The 24,765-nt window shown below is 47.4% G+C and overlaps 1 protein-coding gene across 2 annotated transcripts in view; it reads right to left on the bottom strand.

The window, feature by feature from the left end:
• The window catches only part of DLG5 (discs large MAGUK scaffold protein 5), a 142,997-nt gene that overhangs the window by 75,083 nt on the left and 43,149 nt on the right, over positions 1-24,765 (bottom strand). For both annotated transcript variants that reach the window (XM_053584035.1, XM_053584036.1), the window contains exon 2: positions 12,805-12,873. In XM_053584035.1, coding sequence (XP_053440010.1) covers positions 12,805-12,873 — 69 coding nt within the window. The remainder of the gene's footprint in view (positions 1-12,804; positions 12,874-24,765) is intronic.

The raw sequence follows: 24,765 nt of genomic DNA, 5'->3' as shown, positions 1-24,765 counted from the left end.
CTAATGGGTATGTTTCTTAGTTTTTAACAAAAAATTTTTTAAAGTACAAAAAAAAAAAAGCTGGGAACAGTGGTTCACACCTATAATCCTAGCACTCTGAGAGGCAGAGGCAGGTGGATTGCTTGAGCTCACCAGTTTGAGACCAGCCTGAGCAAGAGTGAGATCCCATCTCTACTAAAAAATAAAAAACTGAGGCAAGAGGATCACATGAGCCCAAGAGTTTGAGGTTGCTGGGAGCTATGATGCCAGGGCACTCTATTAAAGGCGACAAAGTGAGACTCTGTCTCAAAAAAAATAAAAAATAAAAAAAGAAGGGCTAAACAAAACTCTCAATAGTCCTGATGCAATAAAACTCCAAATTTTAAAATAAATAAAAAAACTTATAGAATAAAGATATAAAGAAAGAAAATATCTTTGTACAGCTGTACAATGACGTGGTTTAAGCTAAATATTATAGGAGTCAAAATTTTTTTTAAAATTCAAAGTTTATAAAGTAAAAAAGTTACAGTAAGCTAAGATCAATTACTAAAGAGATTTTTTATTTAGTGTAGCCCAAGTCTACAGTAATGTACAGTTATGTCCAGGCCTCTACATTCACTTACTACTCACGCACAGATTCACCCAGACCAACTTCTAGCTCTGTTCATGATAAGTACCCTATACAGATGCATAATTTTTTATCTTTTATACTGTGTTTTTACTGTACCTTTTCTAAGCTTGGAGATGTTTAAATACACAAATATTTATTATTGTGTTACAACTGCATTACTGTGCATTCATCATAGTAACATGCTGGACAGGTTTGTAGGGTAGGAGCAACAAGCTATACCAAAGCTGGGAACCTACCACCTTACACCTACACATGGCCTTCCAGATCCTTAAGTGGAACCTTTTTTTTTTGAGACAAATCTATGTCACCCTTGAGAGAGTGCTGTAGCGTCACAGTTCACAGCAACCTCAAACTCTTGGGCTTAAGCTAGTCTCTCGCCTCAGCTTCCCAAGTAGCTGGGACTACAGGCGCCCACCACAACACCTGGCTATTTTTTTTTTTTCTTTTTTTTTGTAGAGACAGAGTTTCACTTTATTGCCCTTGGTAGAGTGCCGTGGCATCACAAAGCTCACAGCAACCTCCAACTCCTGGGCTTAGGCAATTCTCCTGCCTCAGCCTCCCGAGTAGCTGAGACTACAGGCGCCCGCCACAACGCCCGGCTATTTTTTTGTTGCAGTTTGGCCGGGGCTGGGTTTGAACCCGCCACCCTCGGCATATGGGGCCGGCGCCCTGCTCACTGAGCCACAGGCGTCGCCCACACCTGGCTATTTTTTTGTTGCAGTTGTCACTGTTGTTTAGCTGGCCCAGGCCAGGTTCAAACCTGCCAGCCTGGGTGTATGTGGCTAGCACCATAACCACTGAGCCTAAGTGCAACCTTTTGACTGAATCCAAACTTTTACAGAACAAATCCATTTATTTTATTTTATTTATTTATTTATTTTTTTGCAGTTTTTGGCCAGGGCTGGGTTTGAACCCACCACCTCTGGCATATGGGGCCGGCACTCTGCTCCTTTGAGCCACAGGCACCACCCAAATCCATTTATTTTTATTAATATATTTTTGTTCATCTTTCACATTTTTATTTTTTAAGTGAACATATTTAAAATATCAAAGAATAAAATAAATTTCAATAAAATAATTCTCCCAGACTGACCAGCACAATTAGAACATCAGTAAGCTTTTGTAAGGGCTAAATTAAAGGCTGCTGTAGTCATGACTTAGTTCTAACTTCCCTCACCTGACTGGTGCCACTACCACATGAGGCTGTGAGGTTGGCAAGAGTTTACAGGGGTCTAGTATGCCAGTCTGTTATAAGCTTATGACAGCAGTACACTGTTTCTGTCTGAAGTAGAATTTGTCAATATTTAAACAGCTCAACAGTATTTTTTAATTGTCTACTTAACTGCCCATTATGTCAAAGAAGACTAAGAGAATGCCGAAGGAAAAAAAGTTTTTTGATTAGGATTGGGAATTGCAATATTATCTTGTTTCTGCTAAAGATAAGATGATTTGCTCGCTTTGTGATACTGCAATATCAACATTAAAGAAATCCAATGCTCATTAGCATTAAAACACTCATAAGGACCATAAATGTTTCAAATTAGGAGAGGCATGAAAGGTTACACTGAAGAAATCAGAAGATGTAAAGCCTAGAAGTAATGCCATGGAAGCAACTTATAAAGTAACCTATATACTTGGGGGCGGGGGGAGAGATGCCATTCAGTGACGCAGAAATTGTGAAAGAACGAATTGTGGAAGTTTCAGGATGTTTAGATCCCAATTGATGGTTCAAAGTACAAACAACTGCCTCTTGCAAGAAGAGCCATAATTGAACATTAGCATGAATTAGCCTTCAACTTAACAGGACTACTTCACGCAATCCTTCAAAAGGAAACTATGTATTATTCAATCACTTTGGATAAATCAGCTGATACTAACTAGGCACATAATTCATATTTCATTCGGGTCATAACAGAAAAATTTCTTTGCTACACTTTGCTAAAAAGAGTTATTCACTTTGGGCAATCTTACAAACAGAACACAGGAAATAGATATTCTCAACAACTTGCAAGATAAATGCCATGAAGTTGGACTGAATTTGGTAAATTTGGCAAGTGTATGTACAGACAGTGCACCTTCCATAACAGGAAAACATGAAAGGTTTATTGCACAGATAAAAAAAAAAGTACCATAACAAATCCAGACGCTCTCATTTCTTTTCACTGTATCAGCAAAATCTCTGTGCTAATGCTACTATTTTAAGTGACATTTTGCAATGAGTTACAAGTATTGTTAATTATTTTGGTGCAAGTGCAACAAGGTAGCATCAGTTTTATAACATGTTGAAGTTGAAGGATGAGGTATTCAGTGTGGATTTGCCATCTCATTCTAAAGTGCATTTGCTATTACAGGGATAGATGTTAGCCAAAATTTTATCTCTGCAAGAACAGTTAAATTTTATGAAGAACAGCATCGGCTATGAGAATTATTTAAAAAACATTACTATAGGAACGCAGCACTTCTGTGTGATATCATGTCAAATAAAAACCACCTGGGTATTTCTTTGCAAGGTAAGAAAAAACTAAGTCTATGAAAGATATGCAGCCAAAAAAAAAAAAAAAAAAAATCCAAGCATTACGAGGAAAGCTGTTTTCAAAACACCACTTCTTCAAAAGGAAATTTCCAATGAACATTTTTCCCAGTTAGCAAAAGTCACTGATAAGCAGGATGGCATAAGCAAATCATTTCAAGATTACACATTTGTATAGACCTATTAATTGGAGCATACAATGAAAAGGTTCACTGACTTTGAGTCAGGACATCACACTCAACAGAGTACTTCAGCTTCACCTACTTGATAACCCAAGGCACCTAAAGTACTACAGATGTAATCAACTGACCTCTCAGTAGATGACTTTTTAAAGTCATTGTTTAATGCTAAGAAAGATTTGACTGAAATATGGAAAAATGCAGTAGAATGCCCATGCCTTCAGCAACATCCCCCAAAAATGCTTTCTCCTGTTTCAACCTCTGACTGCTGCAAATCTACATTCTCCTTCCTAACCCAAATCAAGATGCCCTTAGTTAGGGTCACAAATGACTGATACATGTACCCATCTAGAGGATCAACTCAAACACCAGACCTCCATGCAGCAACTAAATATTCAAATACTTTCCAACAAAAAGCAGACACAACAAAGTCATTAAAAAGTTAGTTAACTTTGGCTTGGCACCTGTAGCTCAAGCGGCTAAGGCGCCAGCCACATACACCTGAGCCGGCAGGTTTGAATCCTGAATGGGCCTGCCAAACAACAATGACAACTACAACCAAACAAAGCCGGGCACTGTGGTGGGTGCCTGTAGTCCCACCTACTTGGGAAGCTGAGGCAAGAGAATCGCTTAAGCCCAGGAGTTTGAGGTTGCTGTGAGCTGTGATGCCACAGAACTCTACCAAGGGCGACAGCTTTTTTTGTCTCAAAAAAAAAAAAAAATTTAACTTTAAAACTAACAAATATGTTCATCTTCTTGAAATTATTAAGTACAGAGTAGTTGGAATTTTACAAAATAATGTACATTTTTAAATTCATCTAATTGAAGTTTCTTGAATGTGGCCTTATCGGATTGCAATTAAATTAACGAGGGCTTCCAACACGAAAAGGTTCCCCATCCCTGGGCCATCCCATACAGCATGCATGTGTAACAGGCTCTCCTTAATACCTACGTTTGTGTAATTACACTCTATGATGTCCCCACATTGAGGAAATCACCCAACGGCACATTTCTCAGACTTTATCAACATTGTTAAGCAACACAAGACTACAATTTAAAGCCACCATCACCACAGCAGTCAGTATTCCTGTACTCCAGGGCCAGAACTTTGGGGTCAGGATATGTCCTGCAAGTGGGGGTAGGGATCAGTGTTTCCCAAGAGCACCCCCTCTTCCCAACGTGACAACAGCTTCAGAAGCCTCCCATAGTCTTTCCCCAAAAGACTCTGGCTCCTCACTCCTACCCGCAGCAGTTTTGGGTCAAGCCGGTTACAGCTCAAAGTCATCTGATCTACAGCAATTTACACAAATCTCTGACAACTGCAGCTTATTTTGGTTGTACCTGCCACCCTTCTAGACAGGCCTACTTATTCACCTTCTGACCAATTCCAGGGGATATCATCTGTGGAGGACTGACCAACCCAGGACAGGGGCTGAAAGGATTCAATGGGCATCCGGAGAGGGGGGCTTCAATGTTCACAGCCACAACCCACCCAGCTAACAGTAGCCAACAAGGATGTCCCAGGCATTAATTTACTCTTCAGCAGCCCCACAGGTGGGCACTACTATTATCATCCCCAATTTATAGGTGAGAAACTGAGGCCCAGAAAGTGCCCAGGGAGCCTGAACTCAAGGGACACGCACTTCACCCCCATACCTTGCTACCACCTCCCAAGCACCAACCATCACACACTTTTGCCTGACAGTTTCTGAAATGCTTTTCACATGTCACCCCATTCAATCCTCATAAGGTAGACATTGTTATTCTCATCTGGTAGATGAGGAAACAAAACCACATCACAGTTAAATCATGGGTCCAGGTCACAGAGCCAGTAAATGACAGCACTGAGATATGGGCCTCTCACCTACCCCAGAGCCTAAGCTATTAACCTCGGAGCTTGCAAACTTTTTTATCTTAGGAACTCCAACACTCTTAAAGATAATCAAGAACTCCAAAGAGCTTTTGTTTATACATGTTGTATCTGTCTAATAATATCTACCAGATTAGAAATCAAAAACCCAATAAAGAATGTTAAAATATTTACTAATTTATTTTGAAATAACCAAAATCCCATTACCAAGTCACACAAGTTTGTTGGGCTGGTTTGTTTGTTTTGAGACAGACTCTCACTCCGTCGCCCCTGAAAAGCACCATCACACCCAGAAACCTACCTGTGGGGGATAAGGACTTTTCACCCCCATTTTGCAAACAAGACAACAGAAAGATCCGTCCCTGGCTTGCAGGAAAGCTAGAGAGAGAAGAGAGGAAGGCAGCACAGCCGCACCCTCAGATCCATCTATATACAACCCCACTCAGCCTCCGGCTGTGAGGACCTGGGCGCAGGGTGCTGTGCTGAACGCTCCACATCCCCCCTAGCATTAATCCCCATGGCTCCTTACAGGGTTTGTAGTAGCATCACCCCTGGAGAAAGTTAGCAGTCCAGAAAGACTAAACACCTAGAAAACAGCAACCCCCACTCAGACTCACTCTGATATCAGAGCCAAGGCCTCCACCACCACGCAGCACTGCCTCCCAGTGAGAAGGGACTTCTGCTCCCAAGGCTGCAGTGTCCAGTAAACACAGTGAAAGGGAGGCCAGCCAGGCCTGAGAACCAGCAGACGGCAGGCTCTCGGACCTGGTGGAAGGCACTGCCTCAATCCCTCTGTCCTTAAGTTATTTTGGGTGGGCAGGGTCAAGAAGGGACAAAGGGAGACCGCAAGACCCATCCTAAGATGTGCGGAGGGAGCGGGAGGCTCTGAAACAGCAGCAAGTACCACAGAAAGTCCCCTCCATCCTCGTTCAATTAAAAATAAAGCTTTTGTCTCTTTATTTGCGAATTTCAAGGTTAGACGGTGTTCTAACGATGATACGGTTCTACCATCCAAATAGCTGCCAGGACTCCTCAAATGGCCACCAAGAATGAATTCCACAGAGAGGAGGCTCACTCTTGCCCACTAAAGCCCACCTTCTCTCTCTCCCTGAAAGTATTCTCTCCACTGAGTTAAAAATCTGTCTCTGTGTATTTCCTCCACTGACCCTAAATCTACTTCTAAGGGCCAGAGGACAAATCTAATTCCTCTTCTACACAGTAGGCCCAGGAGTATTTGCAGACAACCATCCAGCCCCCTTACCACCACATACGCCTCGCATAGTGGCTAAAATAAAAAAGCAACACCACCAAATGCTGGTGAGGACACAGCTGGACTCTCAAAACTGGAACCCTCAGACATTGCTGGTGGGAATACAGAATGAGATGATGCAGCTGCTTCAGAAAACAGTTTGGCAGGTTCTTAAAAACTTGCAAACACCATACCATCCAGCAGTCCCACTCCTAGGTGTTCAGCCCAGAGAAATGAAAATATGTTCACACACGGAGGGAGGAGGGTGGGGCCTTGGTGTGTGTCACACTTTATGGGGGCAAGACATGATTGCAAGAGGGACTTTACCTAACAATTGCAATCAGTGTAACCTGGCTTATTGTACCCTCAATGAATCCCCAACAATAAAAAAAAAAAAAAAAAGAAAATATGTTCACACAAAAAGCAGCACACAATCACATCCAGTAGCTGGTGAGTGGAGGGACAGCTGTGCCATGCCCAGGTGATGGGACACTACTCAGCAGTAAAAGGGAATGAAATACCAACAGGACGATACACAACTGAAGTGCAGACAGGGCGTGGGTGAGTCCGGAATGCCTCACGTGGGGAAAAGGAAGCAGACTCCATGGCTATGATTCCATGTATATGACATTATGGGAAAGGCCAAAATGTCCCTGCAGCTACAGGGATGGAAAAGAGATTAGTGGTTGCCAGGGACTGGGAGTGGAGAAAACGCAAACTACAAAGTTGCAGTTTAAAGCACTATTCTGCATCTCAAATAATGGCGGCAATGACGCAATCTTACACATGCATATTTCTCAAAACTCAAACTGTATACTAAAACGAATATATTTTATTGTATGTAAATTATGTCAATGAACCTAACTTTTAAGAAATGTTTTCTAGTCAAGAAAACCAAAATGTGGCACCCTGAATGGAAGCCATCATCCCAAAGAGTGACAGGTGACAGGTAAAGAAAGAAAGGTCACAATGCCCCTGGCTCTGCCACCCTTCCCTCCTGCAGTGGTTCTTTTGCATTAAAATGCAAAACTAGCCATTCTCCCCTGACCTCAGGCTTTCCTCTCCCAAGTCTGGCAATCACTGGAGAAAAAGACAGACTGTCCTTTCCCTTTTGGTGTCCAGGACAGGATTTCAGAAGTAAGGGATTTAAGTTGGGACTAAAATGGCCCAAAACAGGTGGTGGGATGCCAGGGAACCAGAATGTCTGGTCTGGCTTTATGTCGGCTTTGCAGAGACAGCTAGAGTCTCCACTCTGTACAACATCATACACCACCATAGAACCTTAGGAAAACTCTCTAGTTTTCCTAAGAAAACAAGAATACAAGAGTATTCCTGGATCATGAACAAAGAGCAGCTGGCCACCTGGGTCTGGGTGAGAAGGAGAGCAGAGGGGAGTTTCCCATCACCAGGATCCCCAGCTCCTCCTCTCTGGGTCACCTTGCTTGCTATGGCACTCACTACATGCCACATTAAGGCTCAGCAAACAGCCTGGCAGACTTCTCAGCCCTAAGCCCTCTGTCCTCGGCTCCCTCCTTGCCACACTCCAGCTGACCCAAGGTCACCGCCTCAGTCTTATTTACAGCTGGCCAACTTTACTTAAAGCACTGGCCAAAAGTGGTCAGGTGGGATATGGATGCCCAGCTAAACTGCCTGGCCACCTCCAAACCCTGGCTATCAGAGGAGGTGCTTGGCAGTGGCAGACCATAGTCATCAAGAGCACGGAGCCATCACTTTATAGTCCAGAGCAGCCAGAGCCACCAGGATAGATCCAGCCCCTGCCCTGCACACCAGAGCTTCTTAAAGCACCTAAGCTTCTCTAGAAAACTTGTCAGAAATGTGAATTTCCAGCTCCCACCCAGCACTACTGAATCAGAAACTCTGGGGGTAAATCCCAGCATCATTCAGTATCTTAATAGACCTTCAATTGATCCTGATGCCTGATGAAGCTTGACAACCTCTGCTAAAGTGGAGCTGCATTTTGCTGGCGAGAGAGAGCTCTCTTCTCCCTTGTTTTATTAGCTATCTAGAAGTCACTACATTTAAAAGAAACCCCCAACAAGAAAATGCAGTGAGCACCCCCTGCCACTAACTGTGAAGGCCTGAGGGGGATACCCCTCTTAGTCAGTGAGTAAGTAACTCCAGCTCAGCTCCTTCCTTCCTGAGAATGAGAAATTAGACAGGCCTGGGTCCCAGATCTCTAGCCAGATAAACACCTTACTCAGGGTCTGCTTTTCAGAAACCCAAACCAAGCTGAACATCAATGGCCAACTGCTTCCCAGCTACTCCCAAGTCCAGAGCACCACTCCTGGAAGCCATCAGCTCCAGGAAGCGTTCTCTGATTCTCCTCATCAGAACTAACTGCTCCATTCCCTGAACCCTTTCTCCTTTGGCTCTATATATACACGGCAGAATGGCCAGCAGCTTACCTATCCCATTGGAGGCACAGAAGATTAGGAACCACGCCTCACTGTGATCTCTATATGCACCAAACACACCAAGAGCAGGTGGTGTCCCACATGGCTGATAAACTGATGAAAGTCAGGCTTCCCAAAGGGGTGCCCCTGACTCACAAGTTTGGGCCAAGAAAGGAAGGTCAGAGGTCTCAGGGAGTCCACGGGTATCCTTGGCCTCTATGGTGACTCACAGCACCTTTCCCTCTAAACAAGAAGCAGCACTTTCAAGGACTCTTCATTGGACAGGAAAAAAGCCCCCTTGCTCTTTCTCTTGCCAACAAGCCAGGAGACTTCTCCACTTAAAAAAATCACCTGGGTGGCTCCTGTGGCTCACTGAGTAGGGCATTGGCCCCATGTTACCGAGGGTGGCGGGTTTGGACCCAGCCCTGGCCAAACTGCAACAACAACAACAAAAAAATAGCCGGGCGTTGTGGCGGGCGCCTGTAGTCCCAGCTACTCAGGAGGCTGAGACAAGAGAATCGCCTAAGCCCAGGAGTTGGAGGTTGCTATGAGCTGTGTGACGCCATGGCACTCTACCAAGGGCGATAAAGTGAGACTCTGTCTCTAAAAAAAAAAAAAAGAAAGAAAGAAAAAAAGAAATCTCCTGCTTCAATGTACATGGAATTTAAGGCTCACTATATTAACACTGCCCAAGAATATCTCTTCTCCTCCTTACAACCTCCCCAGTTATCCACAATGAGAAATAAAAGGCCAATTGGGATAAATCAGGTCAGCATGAATGGAGAGAAACAAGTACTGACTGCCCGAAAAGAGTATGCCCCCTGACATGGAGCAGGTTGGGAGGCAGGGCACAGCAACAGGGACCTGGGGTTAAGGAGGCCTCAGAAAAGCCACTAGCCACTTACCTGACAAGAACTGACAGAAAGGCATGTGACAAGTTATCAGTTCAAGGAGATCGCAAGTGGGACAGAACACCTGAGGACCTACTGCTCACTGAGAAAATGCTGTCTACAGACTAAAGGCTTCACTTACTGATTTTCTCCCACACAGTATATAACGTGCCGTTCTTTCCCCACCTGTTTCCCTTTAGGGAGATAAGAGGAAAGTGAAGGTGACATTTCATTGTAAGATCCCAGCTCTGGCCTTTCCTTTAGTTCGTGGAGAAAGACCAAACACACAGAAGCGGGTAGTCCCCACCCAAACTTACTGATGCCCCTCCCGCAAAGTGCTCTGCCTGCCATCAGGTGGGTGAGGGGACTCCCCAGCAGGTGCCGGAGTGGTCCCGTAGCTCGCCTCACAATCATCCCACCCCCAGTGACTTGTGTGAGCCCACCGGACATTCCAATAGGACCTAAAACCTGAAGGGCTGTTTTGCCCACTTTTTTATTTTGGACCCCATCCTCGGCATTTCTGACATGGTAACTATGAGTGAGCCTTAGGAACCTGCATCCCTAATGAATGCCTGCGTGTTACAGGGGCCAGGTTTTGTGAGCTGATGGTTTCAGCAGAGACGAGCAACTCATCTGTGGTCAGTAAGATAAATCCATGCCAAAGGGCTCCCGAACAGGTTTGTTTGCTCATAGGTGATATTAGAGAAGCCTCCCCTCTGCTGCCACTAGCCACAGGTGGCTACAGAGCACTACAAATGTGGTTCATGTGGCTGAGAAACTGAAGTTTGAAATTTCACTTTGATTCATGTAAATTTAGATTACTAGTGGCTCTCATATTTGGAGTCACTGGAGGTGGAATGATCAGTGTCATGTTGGACGCTGCAGCCCTAGACAGTCAGGTCTGAATATGATGGCCACAACTGCTGCTACAGGTGCCCCACCACGTGCCTGGGGGAAGACACCACACAGGAGGACAGAGCTGCATCCCCACATCCCCAGCTGACCCCGACACTGCCTACCATGCAAGGCAGAGTATTTCTTCACTGGCTGAGGCAGTGTGAATAGGTGTTCCCTAATGCTTGCACACACAAATGTAACATCAGTGATGAGCAGAAGACTGAGATCACAACTCAGTTCCTTGTGAACTTAAGAGGACTTGACCAGAAGGGATGCAACCAGTTCTTTGAGCATTAAAGATCTGGGCACAGATAGGACAGACCAAGCCTGTCACAGGAAATGCATCAGAGCACTGCCCTCTGCCTGGTTATGACTCCCAAGAAGAATCTGGAAACACTGTTGACACCACCATCACAAGAGCTGAACCAAGCAGAACCAACTGTAGGTCATGGTCATATGACTCTTATTCCAGAATATGCAGAGGAACAGTTGCACAAAAATACCTTTCTACTCATGCTGGAAACTCCACCATTAGCAATACTTGCTGTTGGTTAAGCAACACCTCTCTCTAATACTCCTTTTTGAATGCACCTGCTCCTGGAAAGGGTAACAACTTTAAGCCTGCATCTGATAGCTATCAGATCCTGAGAAAGGGGAGAGGGGCAAGACAGGTGAGGCGGTATGCTTGGGGCTCTCCTAGTTCAAGACATTAAAAAAGCCTCGCCTTCCTCTCTCCAGACCTCACTGCCCCGTATCATATGCATTGAACTCTCATTCAATGAGAGTACCTCGGGCAGCGCCTGTGGCTCAAAGGAGCCAGCCCCATATGACGGAGGTAGCGGGTTCAAACCCAGCCCCAGCCAAAAACCGCAAAAAGAAAAAAAAATGAGAGTACCTCACAGCAGGGAAATAGGCAGAACAAAGCAATACAAGACTGTTCCAACCTCTGAATCATGGTCTCAGAAAAGTCCTCCCTGAGCCCTAAATAGGATAAACTGCATTGTTATGGGGTGAACTGGGGCCCTCCAAAAGATGTTGAAGTCCAAATCCAGTAATCGTGAATATAACCTTACTTGGAAATAGGGTCTTTACACATGAGCAAGTTAAGATGAACTCATCTTAGAACAAGGTGAGCCCCTGAGCCAGTATAACCGATGTCCTTTTTAAAAGGAGACATTTGGAGATAGACACAGGAGAACATCATGCAGACATAAAGGCAGAGATGAGTGAGATGCGTCTATACACCACAGAGCACCAAAGACTGCCAGCAAAGCCCAAAGCTAGGAAAGAGGCCTGGAACAGATCCTTCCCTAGTTCCTTCAGAGAACATGGGCATACTTGCACTTTGATCTTGGATTTCTGTCCCCCACAACTGTAAGACAACAGATTTCTATTGTGTAAGCCACCTAGTCTGTGCTGTTTTGTCACAGCAGCCTTAGAAAACTAACAGAGAACTCCTCTTCCAACACCTGTCTGCCTCGCCCATCACACTGACCCATGTAATTACTAGTTTCACTGTCTTGCCCACAGAAACCTCGTTCACCACTACACCCCAAGCCCACCTCCCATACACAGGAAGTGCACTGACTCTAGGTCAGGTCTGTCCCTGACTGGCTAGAACCTCAGGCATGAGACTTCCCTTCCTGGAAAGGGTCCGTCACAAAGGTGTGGCAACGGTAAGAAACTACTGTGACCTTCTTGCTTATCCTCAGTGAACTGACCCTCGCTTTACGGGCCTTCTGGAACCCACATTCATAGACACACATCCAATTCTACGTAGACTGGCAACTCCTGTCCCCAAGGCAACACACTGCCCAGTCCTGAAATGGCTTAAATCTCCTGGGTAGCAGTCACTGAAGTGCTGGGAGGCCTTTGGGGTGTAGAGGTGTGGGGGTGTGGGGAGGTAGTGGTAGAGATAACAAGGTCACCAAGAACCCCTACGCCCTGAGCAGTAAAGAAAAAGGCAAAATGTGCCTTCCCAGCACTCACCTACCTCCTAACTCCATAGTTGGACTTTAGCTGATGATGAGGGAAATGTGAATGGAATCAACAGAAATGTGAATGGCAGTTAAGACTAGGAGTAAACTGACCGAGGAGGGCCAACTCCCCCTCCATGAACTCCAGCTCACACCCAGACCCCTTACTCCCCGGAAGGCAGTACTCACCCACGCTGCTGAGGGAGCTGCTGCTCTCGGAGTCTGAGGGCATGGTGGACAGGACGCTATAGGTGGAGCCTGGGAACAGAGGGCAGACCACGTTACTAACACCAAAGGGCCACTCATCTACACCCCAAAACTGCTACCCAAGGCCACCGTCAGACTGGCTGATGGTCAGTCCACGTCAGGCCGTGCATGAGAGCCAATACTGCCCCAGGGAGGAGAAATCCACACCAAGGGGCCCAGCAGAGAAGCTGTGCTGAGCAGGACCTAGACTCCTCGTTTCTGCCCAGTCTCCCACCCTGCTTTGCAGAACCCTCCTGCGCTGGAGACTGACCAACAGGCAGGGGGGCACTGGGAGTCACTCAGATGACTTCTTGTTGGGACACCTGGGGAAAGGCTTACTGAGGGAGCCACGCGCCCCAGGTTAAAATGGAGTGTGGGGATTTCCTACAGATTTTTATCAATATGCTTCTGGCTTCCATGCAGAGGGTGAAACAGCATAAATTAAATACCATCTGAACTACTTGTTCTTTTCCTGGTTGTTCTGCTCTCCATTTCTTTCTAAGCTCGGTCCTTAATAATTTAATCAGGGCCTACCCCTTTATTAAAAGTTGCTCATAAAATTGTAAGTAATTATACTATCAGCAAAGCCAAGGAGTAGCATGCACTTTGGGAGAGTTTTTGTTGTTTTTTGGTTTTGGTACGCAATGTTAATTCCTGGTTGTGGACATACAATCAGCACAGTTTGGTTTGAATTCAAAGTATTTTCAAACCAGATGTTATCTGCCTAGTATCAAGAAAACCCCTGGATCAAGCTAAGCATTCTGAACTTAGCTCTGTCTTAGGTATATGTAGTTGGGTTGTGCTAAGCAACTCGCTTCAGTCTTTTGGAACTGTTTCTTGGTTTGTGAAAGGCAGGGGTCTCAGCTCGGCACCTATGGCTCAAGAGACTAAGGTGCCAGCCACATACACCTGAGCTGGCAGGTTCGAATCTAGCCCGGGCCTGCCAAACAATGACAGCTGCAACCAAAAAATAGCCAGGCATTGTGGCGGGCACCTGTGGTCCCAGCTACTTTGGAGGTGGAGGCAGGAGAATTGCTTGAGCCCAGGAGTTGGAGGTGGCTGTGAGGTGTGATGCCACAGCACTCTACCCAGGGTGACAGCTTGAGGCTCTATCTCAAAAAAAAAAAAAATGCAGGGGTCTCACAGCTGGTTTATAAGGTCCTCTCTCTTGTGCCATTTTAGCAATTACACTTACACTGATGAACAGACAGAAGCGTGCTTTGCTTACCAAGTCTACAGGTGACACGAAATTAAAAGAGAAAGCAATCTGACTCAGAGGTTAATTTGGGAGTAGAAACAAATAGCATAAAGACATGGCAAGTCAAATAAATGGGGAAGAAGGGAGGAATGCAATATCTGTTATTAGACCCGAAAGAACTATATAAAATGAAGTGTACGTCCTAGACCCAGCAGGTGACCTGGAGATAGAATTTTTGCAATAAAGGCTTTGGACAAAAGTTGGGGCTCTGGTGTCAGGCACTGGTCAAGAACTCATGAGACCTGAGGTTCCAGAACCAGAAATGTGAGGGTCAAATTTAAGCAATTCTCTCCCATCTCACTTTTGCCTAGCTAACCTATACCTACCTTCAGAAGGGAAAGAAAAGAGATAACGAGACAGCAGTAAACAGGGGAGGAGGAGGAGGCCAGCCAGTGGACAGGAGAGACCCCAGGAGAGGGGAGACTTTGCTGGGGTTAGGACCACACAGGGAAGACAGAGAACAGCGAGCCTTGGTATAAAGGCTCACAGGAGAGCTAGCAGCCATGCCAGAAGAAAAGGATGAAGGGAGAAAGAAAAAACAAAAAACAAGCAAAAGAGACTTTGGAAATGGAAAGAACCAGGATGGTGGTCAGCAATGACCAGTGGCCTCACTTTCACATTTTTTGTGACTCTCTGAAGAACCTGAGGGTGTTGAACACAGACTGATGAGAATGAGAGGGGAGTGGGTCAGTCTTGTGTTCCAAAAGGACTGTCAGAAGGGATTAGATTGGTTCTCCACCACCTCCAACAGCAAAACTGGGAGCCGAAGCCAGGTGCTAGAGAAAGCTGGGGCTCTAAACAGATTAGGATCAGGACGGCCATGGTCAGCACTCAGTCTGAAAAGTCTAGGGGATGGGAGAAGCGCGAGAGGCCAGGCACTCACTGGCACTGATGTCACAGGCAAAGTCTGTATGCCGGAAAGGTGATAGAACCAGAAAACCCCATTCAGCCCTGAAATTCTACGATCCTACTAAAAAAATGAATAAGCCACGTTCTGCCTCCTCTGAAGTTCAACCCTATTAGTTTTGCTGTGCGTCAATACCTCCACATTTTTTATCTCCAAAAAATAAAAAAATTATAAATTTTTCAAATCATCTCTCTTGCCATTTCATCCATGTTAACTGCTACTTCCAAATCTGTGAAATAAAGTCAGACACAATTCAGGCAATCCACTGATAACTTCAAAGAACAAGAACCCACGCAATGCCTATTTTCTAGACCCAAACAACTTTTTTAAACATTATTTTTCTCTTTATGGGGGCAAGGAAGGCTAGCCGGCTGGTATGTTGGTGGATTGTTTTTGAAAGATGCCTACTCAGGAAAGCAGGCACAAATAAACCCTCCCACTCACACCTGCAAAAATCTCTGTGCTTGGTCCAACCTGGCTTAGGATACCGGCGGGCCACGCAGTCAAGGCTTGCTTCTTCCTCACTGCTGGCATCAGCAGTGCCCCATCTTCCAGCAAACCACCCCTTCTCTTCAAATCGTCTCTCTCCTCCCCCGTGGCGAGTTTCCACTGTTAATTAAGCTTGGCAGACACCCTTCTCTCTCTCTGCCTATCTTCCTCCCTGGCTGGGGGAGTCCACTGGCCAACCAACACATGCTGCTCCCCTTCTGTCCCCAGAGTCCCGAATGGGGCCTGACCCGGGGCAGCATGACATCTTTATAAGCATCTCTGGGCATCACCCCGCCCCCACCCCAGTGAGCTGGCAGGGCTCCTAGGAGTTCGTGGAGGGCGGGTAGTGATTAAAATTGGACAGGACCCAGTTTCTACAATGTTCCCAGAGCCTCAGACGTCATTAAGGGGGGGCAGAGGCCCAAAGACGACACTGTCTCAGTCATGCTTTGTCTCTGCAGCTATTGTTGTCTTAGAGGCCCCTGTGTGGTCAGGACTGCCAGGAAAAGGCAAAAGGAATCACTCACTCTCCCTCAAAGTCACATGGCATCCCTTCAAAGCCAGTGGCTTCCATGGGGCTGAAGTGTCAGGCCATCATCTACCTCTGAGGTTTCACGATCCGATTCACAGGCCAACAGTAGTCCCATCTGAACAGAGCACATGTCGATGCTCCGTGTGGTCCCTCACTCTCAGGCCAATCCAGGAGAGGGAAACAATTTCCCGATTCCCCTGAAGGCACCTCCGCCCCACCTGTCCCCAAACTTAAGGCAGCTCAAAAACCTGAATTAGGCCACCGTCAGTCCCCCTCACAGAAAGGCCAAGGCTAACTCGGGCCATAGAATCGGCTTGGTTCCCCTACACACACACACACACACACACACACACACACACACACACAAATGTGGGCTACTCAAGGTGTAGCTGGTGCAAGGTGCTGAGAGCACCCAGTAACAGATGATGTGGAAACACTTTCAGCAAAGGGAAGCTTGGACCAGAAGCTGATATTAGGGGATTCTTTCTGTCCCAGTACTTACGGGTGGAATGTGATCAAAGTTTAGGCTCTTATGCAGCAGACCTGGGGAGTGGCCTAGGACTCTACATTTCTAACAAGCCCCCCCCACCTCACCCCCCGGAAATGTGGTCTAGACCCTACAGAAACCGGAGTCAGCAGGTGGGATGCAAATAGAAGCTGAAGCAGAAGCCCCAGAGGAGATGGAAGGAAGGTTCTGGGACACGGCCAGCCTGGTGGCCCTCTGGGACTGGCCCAGGCAATGGGCATTGTCTTGTGTTCTCTCTGAGAGCCCAGCCCCTGCTAATTCTGTTTACTCTGACTCAGAGACACTGGGTCATGGAGACCGCTTCAAAAGAACTTCCAGTAAAATCACCGGAGCAATAACGGAACACCCCAGCCTTCCCAAACCCCCTCCCACAGGCCACTAGGACCCAGGACATGGGAGTGAGTCCCCTTACACATCCCTTCCATTTACCAGGAGATTGTAAAGGCCCTGGTGACTCGTGCTTCCTCCCTGTGAAACCAGTGGCCGCTGAAAGGGCTTATTTCTAGCCTTGAACCAGCACAGAGAGTTCTCCCTGCTCTCCAGAAGAGCCCAGGCAGTGGGAAAAAAGGCTGAGAGCTGACCTGGGTCAGCTGGGGTCACAGAAAAGCTAGCGTACCTCCTACACACAGGGAGAGAAAAGCTGCTATTCCCTAGGACTCTGGGGTCCCCAAAGACACAGCAGGAAGTGTTGCCGGGACCCCAAGAGAACAGTCACCTTCAGGGCACCTGCCCCACCCTGCTACTCTTCTCTGCTCACACCTGTGGAACCACAGCCAACTGCAAGATGACTGAGGGCATCTGATCACTTCTGGACTTGGACATGTCCTTGAGTTCACTGAAATGTGCCCTAAGCCAAGCATGGCACTGGGCTAGGAAAGAAGGCAAGCCAGGGGCTCAGGAGTCTTGGACGCCACTCAGTACAATGAGGCTTTGGAAACGTATATTCCCCTCTCTGAGGTGAGGCCCACTGAAACACGGCGATTACAACACAAACACCCAGGCACACCTGCTTGGGGTCAACTCCTAAGTCCTGCCCCTTACCAGCTACGTGCCCTTAGGTAAGTCAGTTTGTGCTTTCATATGGTTATCTGTAAAATGGGATGGTAAGAGTGCTCGCCTCATAGATCTGTTTGAGGATCAACTGAAGTAATGCAGACTGAATATGCCTAATTCTTAAACCTGAAATCCAAAATGCTCCAAAATCCAAAACTGCTAGCACACCAGCATGACACCATAAGTGGAAAATTCCACATCTGACTTCAAGTGTGAATCAATATCAAAGCACAGGCTCACAGCACAGTTTATTCAGTGTCCCCATGGGAAAAATAAAATTACCTTCAGGTTACATGTATACAGCGTATGTGAAACATAAATTTCACATGCAGGCTTGGGGCCTCTCCTCAAAGTACCTAATTATGTATATGTAAATATTCCAAAATCCAAAAACATCTGAAATCTAAAACACTCTGGTCACAAGCACTTTGGATGAGGCACATTCCACCTGTGTATGAACAGTGCCTGAAGCGGTGGCACCTGGCATGACCGGCACTCTGTGTAGCTGCTGTCACCAAGGTCAGTCCAGACCTGCACACGGCCCTTCCAGCTTCTCTCGTCTTGATTCCTCAATTACTGAAACTGAAAGCTGCACTAGGATGATGAGGGCACAAGGCATCAAGTGCTGGATGGTCCGGTGCTCTCTGACAGGAACAACAGAGGCCAGTGAGTACTGAGCTAAGTGCTGGGACTGTCCATGCTAAGCACTCTGCATGTACTGCCTCTGTTAATTTTCATAACAACCCAGAGGTGATTATTAGGCCCTCTTCATGGAGGAAGAAACTGAGGGTTAGGATAATGAAGTGTTTTGCATAAGCACCTACAGTATTGTGCTCTCAATCCCTACACACAATACTGCTGCCCCGCTCTAAAGCTGGAAGAGCAGTGAGGGAAGATTTCATGGAGGAAAGCAGCTGGCCCTGGAGGAGGCTGGCCTCGGATAAACACAGAAGTCAGATCACCTTGAAGGAAACAACAGACAGAACCCACCTCCTTGTGCAAGTGAGAAGTCTAGGGAGCAGGGCTGGCGCCACCCAGGGCCCCCAAGCAGAGATCCCCTGGGAGCCATCTTTCTGAACTGAGAACATACATAATAGGCACTGAGCTGAGCCAGGTGTGGGGACTAAAGTGGGGAAAAAAGAGAGAAAGAGAAGCTGGGGACTTAATGGCTCCCACCCAAACTCACACCCATGCTAGGTACAGCAGCAGGTCCCAGAGTGTGAGCCCACCCTCACTTGAGAGCCACTCAATTCCGTGAGCTGCAGAGTTGAGGAAGGAGGTGGGAAAACAACCTCTTGAAGAGCTCATCTTCTCAGCTCTGGGGACCTCCTGGGAGGCTTGAGGGCATCTGAGGGATGCAGGCCTTTGGCTGCTATGAAGCCCTCTGGCAGAACTATGTTCAGGGTGGAGCTCAACCTCCTCCCTTTAAAAGCATAGCTCAAGGCTGTGGACATTGAAACTGGAGGCTGACAAGCCCCAGCATTTCAGGGAGCTGTGTGGCAACCGCAGCCCTGGGATGGATCAGCCATAGCCAGGGGCACGTTGGTCAAGGAAGTCCTGCTTCACGTGCCCTCCTAACCTCCTCATGGTGGGAAAGTCCCGCTTTCCCAAAATGCACAGGGAGGCAGGTGTCTGCTGTAATCTTTGGTGTCAGCAAAAGGTTTACCCTCAGTGTACATGACTCACCCCAAAGTATCGGGTTTGTAAGCCAAGACTTAATGTTCACTTTCTCCAACTGAAATCATACCATAGTGTTCTCCACAAAGTTTTAGAACAAGCATCACCCTTACACTAAAATTTAACAGGAATGATACTTCTTTCCCCCTACTGCTGGATGGCATAAGGACTGCTAATCCATCTTTAAAAGGTGAAGGGGGACTGCTGCCCCGACAGATGGAGAGCTAACCTCAGAGGTGTGCCGGGGGTAGCACTAAGGAGGGGCAAGACCCCTGCTGGGCTCTACGTCCATCTGTGCTAGACTCTTGTGATCATTTATAAAATAACAAACTGAAGGACCTGAACCTTAGAAAACTCTCAGACGTCAACTTCGCCATCTGTGATTCTCCTCCCTCCCCCACCAAAATGTCCCAAGGCAGAAATATGGGGGGGCGAGGGGGGGGGAGAATACCCACACACCTAGAATTAATCATTCAGTACCATTAAAGACTCTCTCTCACTAACCACTAGACAGGGACTTTTGATGTTGTTATTGTTTAACTGGCACATGAAGAAGAAGCCATGGGAGTCTATTGAATTTTCACGAGAGAAAAAGAGTCTGCAGTCAGAAAGCTTGCTTCCCCTCATCAGCGAAGCAGAGGTTCCCAGAGGCTTTAGGACGAGCACAAAGTGTGAGTCTGATGAAAGCCACCCTCTTTGTTCTGCTCCCTTGTATAGCTGCCAAGCTTCAGCTTGGAGGCTGGGGGCAGAGAGGGAGGGAGAGCACTGGGGGGACCTGGGGCCATCAAGCCAGTGCCAGGTGGGCACACTTCTCAGTTCCAGCTTTCCACCCCTAAAAACAAACCCTGCTTCCTGCTGCCACTCCTAGGAGACAGGTTTGCACCAGGAAGGCAGAGGGCCTGAGCAGCAGGGTCTGGGGGCTCATCAAGTAGCTGAGCTTGTCACTTATGCCCTGTAAGATGGCGGAGGAGGGTGGGACAGGCTTCAAGAGTCTCCTACTAAAATGTTCTGATAGGGGGACATGTCTGTTATCATTGAACACAGCCAAGCCTGGGCAGCACCTGGCGAACGAGGAACACAGCAGGAGTAGTCGGGCTGGCTGGAGCGCCTCTGCCCTGGCACAGACAGGCCAGACCAGGACGGGGCGGGAAATCTGAGCAGTGCACACACCCAAGGGACAGCCAAATCTCCTTTATGTTCTAGCTGGACATCCCCCCAGGGTCACGTCTGCCCTGGAATAAACTTGTGATAAGCTCCAAAAGGCACAAGGCAGGAAACAGCTCTCTGAAAGGCACCAGCACCACTGGCTCCTTGTGCTCTGGCCTGGGGCTCCATCAGGACTCAATTTCCACCTACTAGTAAATGGAGAAGAGGTTCTTTCCCCCCTGCACCGGGCCACCCACCTTGCAGAGCAGGCTGCCCTCCACCAACTCAGGGCATTGGTACCACCTGTCTCAGCTCTGCCACTTACCAGCTGTGCGATCTTGAGCAAGTTGCTCACATGTTCTCATTTCCTCATTTATAAAATAGAAAGACTATAGGTGAGGAGGACTCAGAGCAAAGAGATAAAGCCTGCAGAACAGAGCCAAGCACACTCAAGCACATGGCAGGCAATCAGGGTCTCACTGCTGTCTCCCTCATGGCAGGCTCCTGTGCAAGTCGGGCATGGAGGAGCCTCCACAGTGTACACACACTGCAAGTGACTACAAACTGGACCTGGCAAGACAGTCACCCAGCCTTCCGTCGATTTCCGGAATGTTGCCTGGTGTAGAGCTCTCCACGGGTACCCTGTGTGCCTCCTGTTACCACCTCCTTGGGAGCCAACATGTCCCCCTCGAACCCAACCATGGGTGTCCCCACTCAGTATCTAAATACAGCCCTGTGTCTCTACTTTCTTCCTCCTTAGGATAAGGAGGCCTCCTCTCTCTCCACCCCCCATTCTACCTGGCCATGGTCACTTCCAAGCCAGCCCCAGCCTGCCTTGCAGACCTCCTGCTCTCTGATGCACACAGAACAAACCAGAGTGCTCACTGTGTGCCTGGCACCACATCAGGCCTGCACCTACTTTCTCATCTAGTCCTCACTACCACCTACACAAAGGCATCAGTCAGCCAATGTCAAGAGAGACTGGGCGACAATACTCAGCGCAAGATGCCACTCCTTGGTGGCCATGTCTGTCCCCAGGAAACACAGGGCCCATTCACACACCAAACGCTTAATAAGAGCTTGGCTAGGAGATACTAGAGATGCAGCAGAGAACATGAAGGACAAATCTCTGCCCTTGTGGAGCTCATGTGAATGGGGGCAGGGAAGAAATAAACAAATATAAAACATATAAGGTAAAAAAACACCGTGAGGAAAAATACAGCAGAGGAAGGCAGTGGGAGCCTGGGGTAGCATTGAAAAATGCCTGCTGTGTGGTACAGTGGTCAGGGCTGAGCCTCTGAGAAGGTCACATCTAAGCAGAGCCCTAAAGGAAGTGCAGAGTGCTGGAGGTAAATGGTTCCAGGCAGGGAAACAGCAGGTGCAAAGGCCCAGGGCCAGTCCGGGCGAGAAGGCCTGTATGGTTTGGCTGGAGTGGCCTAACAGAAGATGCCAATGAGGTCAAAGGGGCAGCAGGCTAGTCCAGGCAGGACTTTGTAGGTCACAGAGAGGATGCTGGGCTTCACTCTGAGTTAAATGGGAAACCCTTGGAAGGTGCTGAATAGAGGAGAAACATGGTCTGACTTACATTTTAACGGGATCACTCAATGTTTCTTTGAGTATTGTCCATAGGTGGGGAAGCACAAAAGCAGGGAAACCATCAGACAGCAAGTGCAATAATCGAGGAAGTGATGCTGGTGGCTTGAACCTGGCTGACAAGAATGGTGCTGGTGGGTGGTGCCTGTGGCTTAGTGGGTAGCGCTGGCCCCATATAACGAGGGTGGTGGATTCAAACCCAGCCCCGGCCAAACTACAACAAAAAATAGCCAGGCACTGTGGTGGCCACCTGTAGTCCCAGCTACTTGGGAGGTCGAGACAAGAGAATCACCTAGGCCCAGGAGTTTGCTATGAGCTGTGACGCCACAGCACTTGACTGAGGGCAACAAAGTGAAACTCTTGTCTCAAAAAAAAAAAAGAATAGTGAGAAGTGGCTGGATTTGAGAGATATTTTGAAGGTAGAACTGGAAGGTGTGATAACAGACTAAATGTGGAATAGAAAATAAAGAAAAGTCGGCTGGGTGCCTGTATGTCAGCGGCCAGGGCACCAGCCACATATACCAAGGCTGGCAGGTTTGAATCCAGCCCGGGCCTACCAAACAACAATGACAACTACAACCAAAAAATAGCCAGGCGTTGTGGCGGGAGCCTGTAGTCCCAGCTACTTGGGAGGCTGAGGCAAAAGAATCGCTTAAGCCCAAGAGTTGGAGGTTGCTGTGAGCTGTGACCCCACAGCACTCTACCAAGGACAACATAGTGAAACTCTATCTCAAAAAGAAAAAAAGAAAAAGGAAATAAAGAAAAGTCAAGAACTCCAAGGTTCTTGGCCTGGAAGCTAGAAGCTTGGACTTGGGTCCTTTACCGAGATAGGAAAGCCTACAGGAGGAACAGATGGACAGGGGAGACAGGGTACCCTAAATTCACATTTGTTTATGTGAGTGGTGCCTATAGACGCCCAAGGGAGGGGGCGGGCGGGCAGGCAGCTGGGTATATAGGTCTGAGGTTCAGGGACTAGGCAGGAGCCAGAGATAGAAGCTGAGAATTGGCAGCATATGCTGAGTACTTTATAAAGCAGCATCACCCAAAGACGGAGTATGAATAAGAAGGGCAGCAGAGAGATCCAAGCAATGACCTTGAGCATTCAGGGGCTGAGGGTGAGAACAGAAACCAACCAAGAAGAACGAGGAGGAGTGGGCAGTGAGGTGGGAGGACAGCCAAACACCCAAGTGAAGAAGCAGGACACAACTGATGTGCCCAGGCCGCTAACAGTGAAGTAAGACGGACACACAGCCCTTCTGACTCCCACCCCCGAACTTCCCTGGATAGGACACTGATAGAAAAAAGTCAGAAAGGGTTAGGGAGAGACTTCAATGTATGCTAGTCACCTTACATACTATGCCTCACGCTTTTTTTCTGAGACACACTCTCACTCTGTTATCCTGGGTAGAGTGCTATGGCACCAACCTCAAACTCTTGGGCTCAAGAGATCCTCTTGCCTCAGCCTTCCAAGTAGCTTGGACTACATGTGTGTGCCACCATGCCTGGCTAGTTTTTCTGTTTTTAGTAGAGAGGGGGGTCTCGCTCTTGCACAGGCTGGTCTCAAGCTCTTAAACTCAGGCAATTCTCCAGCCTCAGCCTCCCAGAGCGCTGGGATAACAGGAATGAGCCACCACACCCAGCCCTCATGTTCTTCTTGAACATTCTACCACACTGACTTCCAACATCAAGTAACATTTACTGAACAATTGCCACAAGAAAGGAACTATTTATATAAATTATTTCACCTACTCCTCCAAATAACCCTACAAAACAAGAACTATTTTCATCTCATCCTCTAGATCACTGTTTTTCAACCTTTTTCATTTCATGACACACTTGAGACTATAGTTAAAGAATATACTTACTGTACTTTGAATGTCTTTCAAAAATAATTCAGTTAATGGTCTTTGAAAAATTTTTTTTTTTTTTTTTGTAGAGACAGAGTCTCACTGTACCGCCCTTGGGTAGAGTGCTGTGGCGTCACACGGCTCACAGCAACCTCTTAACTCTTGGGCTTACGCGATTCTCTTGCCTCAGCCTCCCGAGCAGCTGGGACTACAGGCGTCCGCCACAACGCCCGGCTATTTTTTTGTTGCAGTTTGGCCGGGCTGGGTTTGAACCTACCACCCTCGGCTTATGGGGCCGGTGCCCTACTCACTGAGCCACAGGTGCCGCCCGGTCTTTGAAAATTTTTGTGGGACACCTAAGATCCTCTCACAGCACACCATTATGCTGCACTATCCCAGTTGAAAAATCATTGCTCTAGGCAAGGTGGTGGCGGCTCATACCTGTAATCCTAGTACCCTAGGAGGTTGGGAGGTAGGGAGGAATTGTTTAAGCTCATGAGTTCAAGACCACCTGAGCAAAAGCAGGATCCTAGCTCTACTAAAAATGAAAAACTGACAAGAGAATCTTCTGAGCCCAAGAGTTTGCTGTAAGCTATGACGCCATGACACTCTACTCCGGGTGAGAGTGAAACTCTGTCATTGTTCTAGATGAGAACACAAAGCTAGTAAGCAGTCTGTAGTCCCAGCTACTCGGGAGGCTGAGGCAAGAGAATCGCGTAAGCCCAAGAGTTAGAGGTTGCTGTGAGCCGTGTGACGCCACGGCACTCTACCAAGGGCGGTACAGTGAGACTCTGTCTCTACAAAAAAAAAAAAAAGAGAACTCAAACACATCTGTCAGCCACTAACTCTACATGACTTCCTTTCAGGCGAGATCAG

Source organism: Nycticebus coucang, chromosome 3 (genome assembly GCF_027406575.1).
Source record: "Nycticebus coucang isolate mNycCou1 chromosome 3, mNycCou1.pri, whole genome shotgun sequence".
Taxonomy (NCBI): domain Eukaryota; kingdom Metazoa; phylum Chordata; class Mammalia; order Primates; family Lorisidae; genus Nycticebus; species Nycticebus coucang.
This window is presented reverse-complemented; position numbering and strand designations above follow the sequence as displayed.